The sequence below is a fragment of the Microtus oregoni genome, unplaced genomic scaffold (assembly GCF_018167655.1).
Source record: "Microtus oregoni isolate MIOR12 unplaced genomic scaffold, Mior012 000002F_ref0000024, whole genome shotgun sequence".
Lineage (NCBI taxonomy): Eukaryota > Metazoa > Chordata > Mammalia > Rodentia > Cricetidae > Microtus > Microtus oregoni.
This window is the reverse complement of record NW_024543061.1, coordinates 23040468-23055800: the sequence shown is the minus strand read 5'-3', so window position 1 is coordinate 23055800 and position 15333 is coordinate 23040468. Positions and strand designations below refer to the sequence as shown.

General features: G+C 40.5%; 1 protein-coding gene across 2 annotated transcripts in view; it reads right to left on the bottom strand.

Annotated features, from left to right (window-relative positions):
- Gcfc2 (GC-rich sequence DNA-binding factor 2) overlaps nt 1–15333 on the bottom strand; it is a 41776-nt gene that overhangs the window by 13531 nt on the left and 12912 nt on the right. For both annotated transcript variants that reach the window (XM_041634070.1, XM_041634079.1), the window contains 9 exons: nt 14892–15116; nt 13334–13437; nt 10764–10879; nt 8115–8301; nt 5916–6039; nt 4462–4543; nt 3908–4020; nt 2034–2233; nt 244–394 (listed from right to left, as the gene is read on the bottom strand). In XM_041634070.1, the coding sequence (XP_041490004.1) occupies nt 244–394; nt 2034–2233; nt 3908–4020; nt 4462–4543; nt 5916–6039; nt 8115–8301; nt 10764–10879; nt 13334–13437; nt 14892–15116 (1302 nt within the window). The remainder of the gene's footprint in view (nt 1–243; nt 395–2033; nt 2234–3907; nt 4021–4461; nt 4544–5915; nt 6040–8114; nt 8302–10763; nt 10880–13333; nt 13438–14891; nt 15117–15333) is intronic.

Genomic DNA, 15333 nt, shown 5'->3' with positions numbered 1-15333 from the left:
AAAGAAATGTAAGAAAAGGGAAAGAAATGTATGTAACACATATGACAGTGTGCTGCTCTTGACAAATAGTGACAAATGACTTCGTGTGCCACCACTACTAATGTGGGCAACGTTTGTACAAATAAGCATTTCCCAACCAGGCTAATTACATATGAAATCAATTGCTCTTTACTGCATACAGCATTTCCTTGTGTCTCCAAACTTCTAAAAGTATATTTATGATTATGACAGAATCAAGATTACCTGTAAGGTGAGGAACAACTGTTTTGTTGATGACAGCAGACAGAATTTTTTTATCCGACTCATCTTCCTTCTTTGCATCGTCCATGCTGCCATCCATAAACTCTGTTATGGATGTGAACCAGGGCATCTGGTTTAGACCTATGGAGTCCAACTATAAGATGAGATTATAAAGTTATATATTCTTAAACTTATAAGTTAACTTTTTCCAAAATCCCTAGAATTTTTCTATGGCTCAAAGAGAATAATCATGTTTTAACATTATGTATACACCACTAGACCACCACGGTAAGGCAGGATGGCATGGCAGAGCATCGAGGAAGATAACTAAAAACTGTGCTTTATGCATTCATCCATATAGCAAAAATGCAGCAAAGGCCACTGTGTGCCAAGACATTCAGAGACCAGCAATGGCAGTGCGCAGAGTGAAAAAACATGTATGAGCTAGGCATTAGGAATTGCCATGAGATTTACTGATAAAATTCATTCATCTGACTCAAACAAAATTTTCTTCAGTCTTTTCACTTCTTGTAAGAATAAATTTTAATATGCATGTGGTTTAGTTAATTAACCAGTTAGCAAAGAGCAGATGGTTGATACTTTTTGAGTAGATGAATGAAATATCCTGAACTCCCTATCCTTAGAAGTGACCTTGCTCTATCCTGGAAGGTTGGTGTGGTCCTATGGAAGCCTGAAGACAGATGATTAAGACCGAGGAGGAGATACACTGCATTTACTCTCTGAGTCTTGCTGATTGCTGACAGCTTTCCTTCTAGGTCTTCATTTTCTAGCATGAGGATCCAGACCCTGGGGTGTCTTCACAAGTGGAGGGTTAGGGCTTTTCTGTATTTACTAATTCTTACTTCGTAACAGAATTTAAACCCAGCACCCCCTTTGCCAGGCTCACCCTGAACTTGGGTTATATCAACAGTCTTCTATATTTTATTCTTCTAAGGTAGCTACTCCCAGTGGCTCCTAAAACACCACTGTCAAGGCCCTGAGATGATGCAGCAGGAAAGGCCCTTGCTACAAGTCTGATGACCTAAGTTGGATCAATGGAACTCACATAACAGAGAGAATAAACACCCACACAGTCCTCTGAACCCTATAAGCATGCAACAGCATGTATGCACCTTACCACATACACAAATAAATGGAATAAACCATTTTTTTAGAACTCCACATTACCTTCCCTATGTATCACTTTTCGTATTACTTTCATATCCTCAGCTCTGAATCCAGGCTTGAAGGCTAGTGTACTCACCTGAACTGACATCCCCCTCACTCAGGAAAGTGCTCTCATGAGCCCCTGCTCACCCCTGCGGTCCCGCTTTCATGCCTTCTCCTCAATGTGTTCTGCTAACCAACTCTTTCCAGCTTGTCACTTCCAACTTCATAATCCTTGGAACAGGTTTTTAAGTCAAATTTACCAAACTTAATGCAGCATCATTCTGGGGAAATTTGCACACATTTTAAGAGCATTAAAAATAGGTTTGAATTACTGGTGTTTGGTCCTACTATGCCTTAGAATCAATTTACTTGTGTGTGTGTGTTGCATGCACACCAGCACATATGCTATGGGGTGGCATGTGTGAGACAGAGAACAACTTGTGGCATTTAATTCTCTCTTTCAATCACATGGGTTCCAGAATCCAAACTCAGGTCATAAGCCTTGTAGCTACCTGCTAAGCCATCAGGCCAGGCTGAAGTTGTGATATTTTATAGTTAGCCTGATGGGCAGGACACATTAGTAGCAGACATGACCAGCACAGGCACATGTTAAGCACTGATACCTTAAGAGGATTCCAATCAAGCAACTGAACTCGTATCAGGGGACTTAAAAGCTTTGGTAAGCAGAAACCAACGAAGGCTTCGTAGTAGGAATCAGGAAACTTTTCTCGCCACTGCTGAAATTTCAATAAAATATTCTGGACGTTACAAAAATCATCATGCACATCTTCAAAAACTTTCTTACAATCTTGTAAAATGTCACCTGCAAACAAAGTAAGTCTCTTTATGTTATGTATTTTAAGCCTACTTTCCTGCCAACAATTAATTATGAGTTTCAGTTTAATTTTATTTAAAAAGTCACTTGTAACAAAAGTGGTAATATCGACACTAATAAAGCCTACTATGTATTGAGTCCATCTCTATAGGCCAAAATATTATACACTTATTGTCCCATATCATTACCATAGCCACCTTCCCGTTAAGGCAGATAAAACCCACTGATTTAAACAAAACAAGCAAATGATATTGAACTGAGGCAGGCAAGGAAAAAAGCCCCTTTCCATTGAGTCTCGTGAACAACAAAGCCCAGAACCTTTGGGCTGCACTATGACCTTCTTGGGTCACCCATCAGCAGAGCACAGGCAGGCCACAGGATGGAAGGAAAGCTTAACCAACTGTACTCAGGCACAGGTTAGAACCCAGAATTCACAAAGAACCAGAGTTTAAAAACCAAGGAAAGAAACTGCCAATCAACAAATGAGCTAGTAACTGAACGTTTTCAAAAGAAACACAAATGGCCAATGGCAATTTTAAAGCTACTCAAATCAGGGAAGCACAGATTGTAACTACTGAGAGCCTGTCTCTAGTCAGAAAAGCCATCAGGAAACCCAACAGTAAATGCTGGAGATGTGGGGGAAGAGGAACCTTATCCTCGGCCATGAAGGCAATCAGTTTGGAGGTTCCTCAAAAAATTAAGCTATTTACTCCTGAGCGTACATACACCCAGAGAACCACAGACCCTATCATAGACATATCTGCAACCCTTGTTTCTTGATGCTCTACAAGAAAGGAAATGGAACAACCAAGATGTCCACCATGAACTGATGTTGAGAACCTAGGACATATCTAACATGGAATACTATTTGGAGCTAAAGAAAAATGAAATCACAAAATTGCAGGAAAATGGATGGACTTAGAATGTCTAACATTAAGAGCGGTCACCTAATCTCAGAAAGGAAAACACTTCACATTCTCCCTCCTAGGCAGATGGTACCCTATATTGCATACATGTCTATATGGAAACAAATCAAGTGTAGGTACAGTGTAGCACTGTAGAAAGGAGAAAAGGAAAGGCTAATGTTAGGGAACAAAAATACAGGTAAAGGGCATACAGTCATGAGACAATCTAAAGCTACTTGCTTTCTATTTTCAGTTCTGACATAGTTTTTTCCTGTGTGTGCAAACAGTGGAGAGGTAAATAAAGTGTAGCTGAAAGGATGAGGAGCCCAAGTATTAGTGCCCTGCCCTCAACTCAAGATCCAACATCTCTCAACACTCCTACGAGAACCCTCCGAAGGCTGTGTGGACCAGCACTGTGTTGGACAGGCACGCTGCGTCCTTCTTTGTCCAGCAGGAACATTACACCTTTAATAAAACTTTACAAAACTGGAAAGGCAAAGTGTAACTGATAATGAAAGTACAGAACCCCAAGCAGGCTCCAGGCTCACTGTGGAGTTCACTGAGATTCATAGTTGGGAACTTGGCAAATGTCTGTTTTTGAGCACATCACACTTTTCCGGAGGAGCAAGTCTGATGCAAAAAATGTTTTCATTTTTCTTAAATTTTCCTGCCTTAGTAGTATGGATCTAACGGCAGCTATAACAAGTCTTCCTCACTATTTTAACACTTCAAATAAGTTAGAACCTTGGCAATTGACCTTGGCGTTTTTGGAAGTTGGTCATCTCTGCAGGAGACAGCTCATCGTCACTAGAAGTCCCTTCCTGATGGTCACAGTTGCCAGCGAGCACCCTTGCTTGTCTTCTTTGCATCCTGCATTGTGCAATAAAGTAAACCAAAAGCAAACAGTTCTTGTAGAAAATACTGAAAAACAATGTTATTGTTCTCAAATGGACACATCACCATACTAACACCATTTTATCTAACTATGTCAGACACTTTCTGTTTCTTTAGCTTCTTTGGTTCTTGTACAACTCAGATCATTCTCTGAATGGAAAGACTTCTTAAAGAGAGTGCAACTAGTTAGAAGTGGTTTCTAGTTCAAAGCAATCCGCCTAACAAAGGCCACCTCACTAGTTCTGCCTGAGCCCCAGTTTGTCTCTAAAGTAGTGAGGCCAGCTGAACTCAGCTTTGGTTTTACATCATTCTTGAAACTCGGCATGTCAGGCGGGGTGATTATCTCACAAAGTTAATTCTACTGCAATAGTAAAAAGTGCTTGCTCAGTGTGCTAAGACTTCACTTTGTACAGATACCTTCGTGCTTCAATCTCTTCCAGAATTCGCTGATCCTTGTCATCTAGGGCCAAGCTTCCATTTGCCGATGTCTCAGCTTTGCCTGTTAATTCACAAAATTAGCTTTGTACTACAGTCTCAGAACAGTGAATCACTGAGGCTATAGGTAATATGAAGTATGTATGTGTATATATAAGAACACGAAATGTGCTCAAAATGTAATTATATTATCAATGAATCTAAATGTCCATTACTTATCAGTGTTAACAACCATCAAGCCTGTTGCCCTAAATGTATCTTGCTGGTGTGTGCCATTAGTACAGTAGGTTTCTTTTTTTTCATTCTTTTTTCTTTTCTAGCAAATTACACCAATTTCCTCTGTAATCATATACTAGAAATATTTACACTGCCAACATCTTACTTATACTATGTATGGCTTGCTTCATTCACCAAGTTCCACTGTTTACGAATGACCAAATATGGGAGTTTGGCAGTCACTTTACTGTTCTTTGTCACCTACACTGGATCTCACTCCCAAGAGCACCTCAAGCTAAGACACCACTGCAGTGTGGTGTGAGGACATGGAATGGCCATCCCTTACCAACTCTGCTGACACCCACCAGTCTTCACAGGCTTCAACTACAGAGCTGGAAAGTCCTTTCCAAACACTCTGCTCATTTAACGGCATATAAATACACACTGTCAAGAGAGCTGGGGAGACGGCTCAGCAGTTAAGAGCACTGACTGCTTTTTTTTCAGTTCCAAGCACCTACATGGCTTATAATTATCTGTATTGGCAGTCCCAGTGGACTGTATATCCTTTTAACCTCTGAACAGTCCTGCATATGTGTGATGCACTTATATATACTCACACACACATACGAAGAAAATAAACACTTAAACTCTGTCTCAAATGCTTAAATGACTGGAAATTCTAATATTTAGTTTCTAACCTTAAACAAGGTATATTCAAACTCCTCTCTGTAATATCATGTTTGGGAAAAGGATCGGCATGAAAACATAGAAAAAAGCTTTTTCTGGCTAGTTTTATGTCAATTTGACACAAGTTAAGAGTCATCAGAGAGGAGGGAGCCTCAACTAAGAAAATGTCTTGATAAGATCTGGCTGTAGGAAATCCTTTAGGGTATATTCTTAACTAGTGATTGATGTGGGAGGGTCACCGCTGGGTTGGTGGTCCTGGGTTCTGTAAGAAAGCAGGCTGAGCAAGCAATGGAAGCAAGACAGGATTCCTATCCTGCTTGCATTCTTGCCCTACCTGCTTCTGGTGATGAACTGTGACATGGAACTGTGACGAAAATAAACCCTTTCCTCCCCGACTTGCTTTTGGTTATAGTGTTTCATCACGGCAATACAATCCTATTTTTTTTTTAAAAAAAATAGAGAACTAAAAGTACTTTTACTCTCCAGATGGCAATCTAGTTTAGCAATAGTAACAGAACACAGGGACTACTAACGTGATAACTGTTGCAGATAGGATGATTCCCATTTTAGCTCATCTTGCCTGCGTTTCAAAAGTGCTTCTGATCGTTTTAAAAGCAGCGTGCGCGTGGATGATTCTAGTTCCTCAATGCTGATAATCTGAAACACATATGTGACATTTCCCTGTTTATCAATAAAGAATTATAGAAAGAGTAAAAGGTATTATCATCACATGTATATATTCAATTCTTGAATAAATAACTCTATATGAACCAAATGGCAGTGCCAGGACGGAGGGGAATGAGAGGACAGAAGCTGGGATGCAGCAAGGGGCACAGGGTCTGCCTAGCAGGCGTAAGGCCCCCTTTTGAGCCCCGGCACCAGAATAAACTTCATAAAATGGAAGAGAGTTTCTAGGGACAGCTAAGAGGGCTTTGCTACAGAAATCTGTAACCAGAAGAAACTGGAATCCTACTTCCTAAGAGCAGTCACTTTACTCCAGTGCCCTGCAGCTTCTTCCAGGGTGCCAGCTACAGCAACCCCATGTAGGTCAGTAGGATGTGAAAAGTGTAATCCAAAGACAAATGAAGAAAATAATTAAGACTAAAAAATACCACAGAAGGCAAGCATCACTGACAATTAACATGTAAAGGACAGATAATATTTCATGATGGATAGAATGACATAAAAAGTAGACTTTTTTTTTTTAATCCTTTTTCTTTTCCTTCCTTTATTCTTCTTTTTTTTTTTTTTTTTTTGGTTCTTCCAGACAGGGTTTCTCTGTGGCTTTGGAGTCTGTCCTGGAACTCGCTCCTCACTCTGTAGACTAGGCTGGCCTTGAACTCACAGAGATCTGCCTACCTCTGCCTCCCGAGTGCTGGGATTAAAGGTGTGTGCCACCGCTGCCCAGCCCTATCTTATTTAGTTCTGTGGTATAAATAACTTACCTTGTAGAAAGGTAGTAAAGATTCTAATGTCAGGACTGAATATGCACAAAACACAAATGTGTGAGGTGAAAGACTTAAAGACCTACAGTGTGAAATTTTAAAACCTACAAGTATCAAAATAAATCCTGTAAGTTTTAGATTAATTGAATAACTATCTTAAAATTATTTAAAATTAAAAACTTTAAATTGGGCTGCAGAGACGGCTCAGTGGTTAAGAACACTGGCCGCTCTTCTAGGACCCCAGTTCAATGTGTAGCACTCATATGGCAGCTCACAACCACCTGAAATTCCAGTACCAGGGGATCTGATGCTCTTTTCTGGACTCTACACACTGAATGCATGAGCTGTACAGACATACATGCAGGCAAAAACAACCAAACAAATTAAACACAATATGTTTGGAACCATAAAGATTTGTTTAAATTCTAAAAACTAAGAGAAAAAAAAATCTAAGAACCAAGACTTGAACAGAGCAAAGGACTTAGAGAATTTATAAGAAAAAGATCTCCACAGGGCATGGTGGCTCACACATGTGAACTCCCAGAACTGAGGAGGCTAAGGCAGGATGATCACCCCAAGTGAACCAAGTCACCCTAAGCTTTAGACTGGGACCTTGTTCATAAGCAAAATTAATCCAGCTAAGAAAATGAAGGTCCACCCCCCATCAAAATAGACATTTTACAAAATCCATTTTTTTAACCAATCTAGCAATTAATTTTTCCAGTAATATGTCTTAGATGAAATGTTATGATTGAGCCTTAATATGAGGAGATGTTCCTAGTCTTACTGCAACATGCCATGCCATGTTTGGTTGATATCACTTAGAGACCCGCCCTTTCCTGAAGGGAAATAAATGGAGGAGTGGATCTGGGAGAGAGAGGACGTGGAGGGAGGGACTGGGAGGAGAAAGGGGAAACTGCAGTCTCGATATACATGGAAAAAAAATGTATGCCAAAAGTTTTATGTAACTTTTTACAATAGCAACTAAAAAACCAAAAACCAAATGAAAACAAAAATCTCAAAACCCCCAAACCAACTAACAGCCCATGTCTAACATAAAAGGGAATGTGAACAGCTTGTTAAAGATCTGTGTGGTAGCATGGAACTGTCATCCTAGAACTCAGTAAGAGCCTGTTGAAAACCCACCCCACCATACCTCTTCTACGTGGGTTCTCAGTCCCTGTGTTTGTTTAATCCTTTACCCATGGAGCCATCTCCCCAGCCTGACTTTTCTCTGTTAACTGACCAATAAGGGAGGGTTCTAACTTTAAGAATAGTTATATATACCTTTTCATTTAGACAATCAATTATATTTTCCACATAAATTTTCATGCCTTTGTAGAATTTGTAGTTTAGATTTTGATCAGGTGCATTCTCCAGGTTCTGGATTGCAGTCTTTGAACTCTTGATGTCTTGTTCATATTTTTCATATTCTCTCTGGTGCGAGCGATAAGTATCCTGTAGTAATGTTAATCTAAATAAAATAAAAGTTTCATTTTCATACCTTTTCTTTTAACCAGTATGCTAATGAAGATGTTTTCAAACACAGCTAGGGACAGTGATTCCTACAGAAACCTGGTTTAGGTGTGTGAAGCTAAGGAGAAGACAATTGCTGATCTCAAAGAAAAAGGCACAAAAGGATACCTACAAGGACTCAGAGACAGATGGTGACCATAGGACTAATTTCTTCATTTAATTATTTCTTGAAACTGGGTCTCTTTAACTGGCCTGAAGGGCACTAGGTATCAAAAGGATGACCTTGAACTCCTTCCTTACCCTTCCTTTTCCCCTCCCCTCCACACTAGTGAGGGATTAAAACAATAACATGCAGCAAAAATCATGGATGGATTATTTTAAGTAGAACATTAAAGTGATAGACTTTCTAAGCATATGTTATGTTAATAAAGATAGCCATACATCAGGGTGTACATTGGCTCGGCTTTTTTTTTAAATAAAAGAAATGGGGCAATATAAAAATACTATGTACTTCTATAAGATACATACATGAGGCAATTTCTAGAAGAAAATAAAACAAACTAGTGGCAAATTTCCTAAGGGAAGCCAGTTTTCTTCTCAGTGTGTATCATTTTGTACTGATTTATTAGAAAACACATTTTCCTTTTAAAATAAAAAGCCTACTTGAAAAACAGACCATAATAAAGTTAAAAGTAGCATTTACTCAGAGAGTATCTGCGACATTAGTCTACCCAGTGACCCACTGCCTTTCATTCTGTCACTCAAGACAATTCTCTCAGATGCAGTCCCTCAGCAAACACCAGATGGTCTGCGGTTTATATGCAGGAGATGTAGGAGCTTTAATTCTGTTTTATTCTAACTAAGGAAAGCTAATCAAAACTCCAGTAAATGATAATGAATGTACTTCAGAAATAATCTTGAATCTGTTTAGAAGTTGGTAAGCTTATTTTGTAGCAGATCAGACAGTAACTATCTCAGCTTTTAGAGCTGCATAATTGCTCCTGCACTACTCAGCTCTGTGCTGTATCACCGAAGTACCCACAGGCAGTACTACCAACACACAGTGGTCTGGAGGCTGCTAACCTCACAGAATAAAGATACTAAGTGCTGGTAAGTTTGAAGATTTCAAATATTTATTTCATAATATTACAAAGTGTCTTTTCTATAAAAATATCTTTAAACGAACAGCTACAATCGACAGATTCTGCAATGTGATTAAGAAACTGAGTTACTTTAAAGCTTACTTACAGATATTAGGAAAGGAAAATCTGAACCTATTCTCAGGCAAGAAAAAAACCCATCTTGAGCTAGTCACTTAGGGGTAATGCAGAAGCCTGATGTCCTGAGTTCAATCTCCGAACCCCATGTAAAGATGGAAGGAGAGAATTGACCCCTCAAAGCTGTGCTCTGACTCCACACATGTGCTATGTATATGTGCACTATACACTTTGAAAAAAAAATGAGGATATTCTCTAAAGGCAGCAGAATCAAATGCCCTTATGCCATACTGTCACATGGGCTAATCAAACCCTGACCATCACATCTACTCTCTTATAAACAGGGACCAGCAGACACTGGATTCTGAGTATATTCTGTAATAAAGTACTCAGAACCAATAGCCTCTGGCAGGACATGCCATTATTTTAGCAAAGTGTAAGTCATAAGGTTAGCACTATCGGCTCAGGGTAATTATCAAGGCCCAGAGTGTAAAAAAGAACTGTGCTTCTGGAAGGCACTGTACTAAGAGTCATAAAAATAAGCTCTTGGTCATGGTAAATTTTAAGTTAATATAGTTTAAGAAAAAGCACATGCACACACACAAAAAGCCAGATGCAGTCACACACACCTATAATCCCAGCACTAGGGAGGCCAAGGTAGGAGAGTCATTATTCAAAGGCAGCCAAGGCTGCACAGTTACATCTGAGGCTGGCCTGGGCTGCAGAATAAGACCCTGCCTCACAAAACACAACAAAACTAAGAGACATGTTCACTACTACAGCAACACAAGGATGAGACTTAGAACAGACGAATAAATAAATTAACTATAGGAACAAGCATCAACTATTTACTACAGAAGATGAACGTGATGGTACACCACGGAAGCACGCAAGGGAGGGCTCCTTCAGAGGAGGAAGTCAGAGGATAGGAGTTCAAGGCCAGTTAAGCTACAAACCAAGACCACACCTCTAAAGACCACACACACACAACCCCAATGAAATCCAGCAGTGTAGAAAAATGCCTTGAGTCATCATATTAAGTTTTTAAAAATTGCAATTACTGGTTTTAATCATGTAGGGAATATTTGTCATTAAGACTAACAAGAAAATCTGCTATTTATATGGTAAAATGAGACCTTTTCCTATAACCTGTTCAATGTTAATGTTTAATAATTAAAATAGAGAGCTTTTTTACTACTAATCACTGAGGACGAATATAAATTACAAAATAAACATTACTCACCTATTATTTAATTGTTTCTTTATAATTTCCAAATTTACTGGTGGAAATGAAACGGAAGTATCAAACTTCTTCAGTGTCTGAGACCCACTGTTGTAGGAAAGGTCTATGTTCTGTCCCTAAGAGATATGAAGAGTTAATTTTTAAAAAAAATTTCATTTACCACACAAAAGAGACTAAATAAGGTTCCCATGTCTTTATAATATCATGATCACAATAAAATATTTTTTAAAAAAATCCTTCATCAACTTTGGTATATATCAGTGCTTTTTTTTTCCAGCCAGGCGCTGTGGTGCCAGCCTCATCCACATAGCGAGTACCAGGACAGCCAGCGCTACATAGGGAGAGCTAGTCTCAAAGAAACAAAACCCCAAACCAAGAAACCCCAGCCTCCCACCCCAACCCAGCCCTGCCCTGGCAGTACTGAGGACTGAACTTAGGGCCTGGTGTCTGCTAGGCAAGTGCACTGCCACTGAGCTACAGTTCCACCCTGTCTATTACATTTATATGTACAAAACACATTTGAAAGTTTTGATTTCCACGAAAGTTAGTTCCTAAAATTTCAAAGCTAATTTTACAGATATTCTGATGCATTCTTGGGACGTCATGGAGTTCTTGAAGAAACGGGAGTAAGTAAAGCCATGGCTGTTTGGAATTTGGAGCCTGCAGAGACTACATTCCTAAAAGAGTATCTTATGGCCCTTCCCATCAGTCTCTTTGGCAACCACAGCTCACCACTACCACACTTGCCATGTAAAGCAAATTCTCAAAGTCCACTATTTCAGACAAGGAACAAGGAAGGACGCTCAAGAAAATCAGGATCTGCCAACTCTCACCAATGTTAGACACCAACAGGAGTTATAAGAAGGCAGAAACAAGGTGTTTTTATCTGCTTCTCAGTTTCTGGGATAAAACACTGACTAGAAGCAACTTGGGGAGGAAAGGGCTGATTTCATCTTACAGTGCCAAACAGCAGCTCCACATCAGGGAGACGCCAGGCAGGAGCCTGTCAGCAGGAACTGAAGCAGGGACTATGGAACAACACTCTTACTGGCACACTTCTCATTACTATGCAGCGTGGATACTTAATGAAACTATTGTGTCTTGTAGGGCCCTGGTCTCCCTTATTCCTGGGGTGCATTCGCGGGGACAGTTTATGATCAGCTAACTAAGCTTCCTGTGTGCTTCTGTGCTCTCCCTGCCCCGCCTGGTGATTAGCTGCAGGACATTTACTCCATTGTTAATATGGTAATTTCCCACCTGCCTGGGCGGAGATCCTTGTGCAGTAGTTAGATACATAAGGATTTCCCCAAGTCTGAATAAACTGGCATTCGGCTGATCTCCTTTTGAATGACCCTGGTCTCTCTGTGTGTTCTTTCAATCTCCAGGCCCTTGCTCTACTCGTGTTAGGTACAGTGGCGCGCGAACTGTACCGAGGGTGTAACACAAAATCAGTGTTACAGTGTCTGTGCATATACGGGCACACACAGGCTTCGAATGTCTAGTCAGAGGACAACTTTGTAGAGTTGATTCTCTCCTTCCACATCGAGTTTCGGGGAGCCATCTTAAGTCACCAGACTTGTGTGGTAAACATTTTACCTGCTGAGCCATCTTATCCAACATTTCCTCAATTTATCTGTATTCTCTTTTTCTGATAGTTATTAAGCTGTTAGGGCACAAATCTCATTAAACTCTCTAGACTTAACTACTTAATAAATGAAGTTGATTATTTTGGTTAGGATGACCATGACAATCACTGTGCTATCAAGTACTCTGTACGAATGCTCTGGAACCTCTGGTATTTTACCACAGTAATAATTAGTCTTTAAAAGGAAAAGCAGCAAGCACAAGGGAATTGGTAAGCTTGAGCTATACAGCAAGAACTGAACATATTTCTTCTCAAAGTGCTATTTGGAAGTTCTTTGGATGCACGGGCTTTACCAAAAGTGAGGACTTAAAAAAATTATAAAAACAATCTGTTAGTAAGTTCTCTAGTTTGAAATTCCAAAATGATCATGGTTTCCCCTATACTTTTTAGCTCTTATAGTGAGTTAAATGATGGTCCTCCCCAAGTTCTACCCCCAGAGCTCACTCAGGGCTTAGACTTGTCCCATGTGATGAAGAGTCTTCGTGGTTATAGCTAAGGAAGAAACCAGACGAGAATAAACTGATTTTCTGGGTGATCCTAAATGCAAATACAACTGTCTTCCTAAGACACACAGAGCAGACACAGAGAAGGCATGCGGAGGCAGAGACAGGGCAGGGGGTCCTGGAGTCACCCAGAGCACCCACAATTGGGAAAAGCAGTTCTCACGCAGTCCTGACAACTCACGGCACACGTGATGGCTCAGCAGGAAAGCTGTGCATAGCCCTGCGCTTGATCTCCACAATTCATGCCACTGGAAAGACGGAACCAACTCTACAAAGCCGTCCTACTTCACACATACATGCACGTGGCTTGAGTGCTCCCCCAGGACAATTTTTAAAAGTAAAAATAAAGTCACCAGGTTTGTGGTAATTTGTTACAGAGCCCTCAGGATGCTAACATATAGCACAGACATAGAAACAGTTACCTGTATGATCTTGACTGCTTTCCTCATCTGCTGTTGTTCCCAAATGTCCTGATTTACATCTTCCGGACTCTCTTTCTCTTCGCTTGCCTCTTCATTTCTGACTGCTATACACCAGAAGACACACGTTAACGCTCACTATTTTCAGGGCTAAGTAACTAGCTGCAGTGCTGTCTCGCAATGGGAACTCAAATGCAGCCACTGGGTCCAGGGCCAGCATGCTCAACACCAGCCACCCATGTTCCCATATGGAAGGGCTGGGGAGAATAGATGGCTTAGCAAGTACATTTGCCATCAATCTTGACAACCCTGAAGAACCAGCTTCCCACAAGTTGTTCTCTGACCGCCACAGTTATACTGTGACATGTATGTGCCCATACTCTCACACACAGCACAGAATAAGTAAATGGGGCTAGTAAGATGGCCCAATGGTTAAAGGTGTCTGACATCAGGCTCAATGACCTGAGTTCCATCCTGGGACCCATAACACATGATGGAAGAGAAACACTACTGCGATTTATCCTCTTGACAGCCACAAGTGCACTCTGAACTCCACATGACCACACGAGCACTCACATGTGAGCTCACACACATAAAATAAGCAAAAATCAATAAAAAGTAAAATAAATTAACACATTTTTAAAAGAAAAAGATACTTAATTCATACCTAAGAATTAACATTTAAAAAATAGTTTCTGGGAGCCTAGGACATAGCATAGTTGAAGAGTGCTTGCCTATCATGCATGAAGCCCTGAATTCAATCCCTAGGACCTTGTAAGTCTCATATGGTGGTGGCACATACCCATACAATCCTGGTATTTGGGAAGTAGGGATAAGAAATTCAAGGTCATCTTTAGCTACTTGGTAAGTCTGAGACTAGCCTGGATACACGAGACGCTGTCTCAAACACAAAGAAAATTTCTGGGTACAGGGACCAGTTTTATTCTGTGGAAAAGTGTGATGAGGCACATGTTACAAATGAGAACTGCGAACAGCCCAGTATTAGTAAATATCACAACACACACCCTGAGGGAACGTTAGATGATATGACAGAATCGTATCATTTAAAAGCCATGATACTATGGACTGGGGATTCAGCTTGGTGCCACTGTTTTGGGGGGGTGGGCAAGAGACTTCTTGGTGCAAGGATTAGAGGAATGCGCCATCACAACTGTGTAACTGGGGCTCTAACCCAAGCCTTCATGCACACTAGAAAGACTGGGGGTTGGAGAGGTGGCTCAGAGGTTAAGAGTACTGGCTGCTCTTCCAGAGGTCCTGAGTTTAATTCTCAGCAACTACATGGTGGCTCACAACCATTTGTAATGAGATTTGGTGCCCTCTTCTGGCCTGTAGGCATACATGCAGGCAGAACATTGTGTACATAATAAATAAATCATAGAAAAAACAACAACAAAGAAGACTGCCAACTGAGCTGCATCCCCATTTCCAAGAGCAATTTTTTTTGAGAAATGATAAGAACATGGTCATGAACAAACAAATTTCACTATTGTAATGAAAATGTCTTGATCTTTATATGCCGGTAAATAAAATAAATACATACACGTTTCTTCAGCCATTCTTTGTCTGAGTGTTTGAGGCTTTGGGGTAAACAGTATTCTCTTTTCATCGTCATCAGGATCACTCTCCGGGTCGTACTCACTGCTCTTCTTCCGGTCAGAAATGGTGGAGGGATGGTTTATGTCCAGTGAAATATAGTCACCTGGGGTCCTGGCCAACTCACGTTTTCTGCGGGCTTCCCGAATAAAAGCTGCATCAGGGATCTTAACTGAAACAGATGAAGAGGACAATGAAAACCATATGCTACAGAATGCATGCTCATTGAATTCAAGGCAAGAAAAGGTACCATGTTCCTAAATTTTCCACCATTTAGATAGCTTCATGTGACTGTAATAAATGGTTCAACATCTAGTCAATAAAGGAAGAAGCCCTTTGTTCGCGAGCTAACCAGGCAGCGCGGAGTTTCCATCTGGGCACCGAGTGAA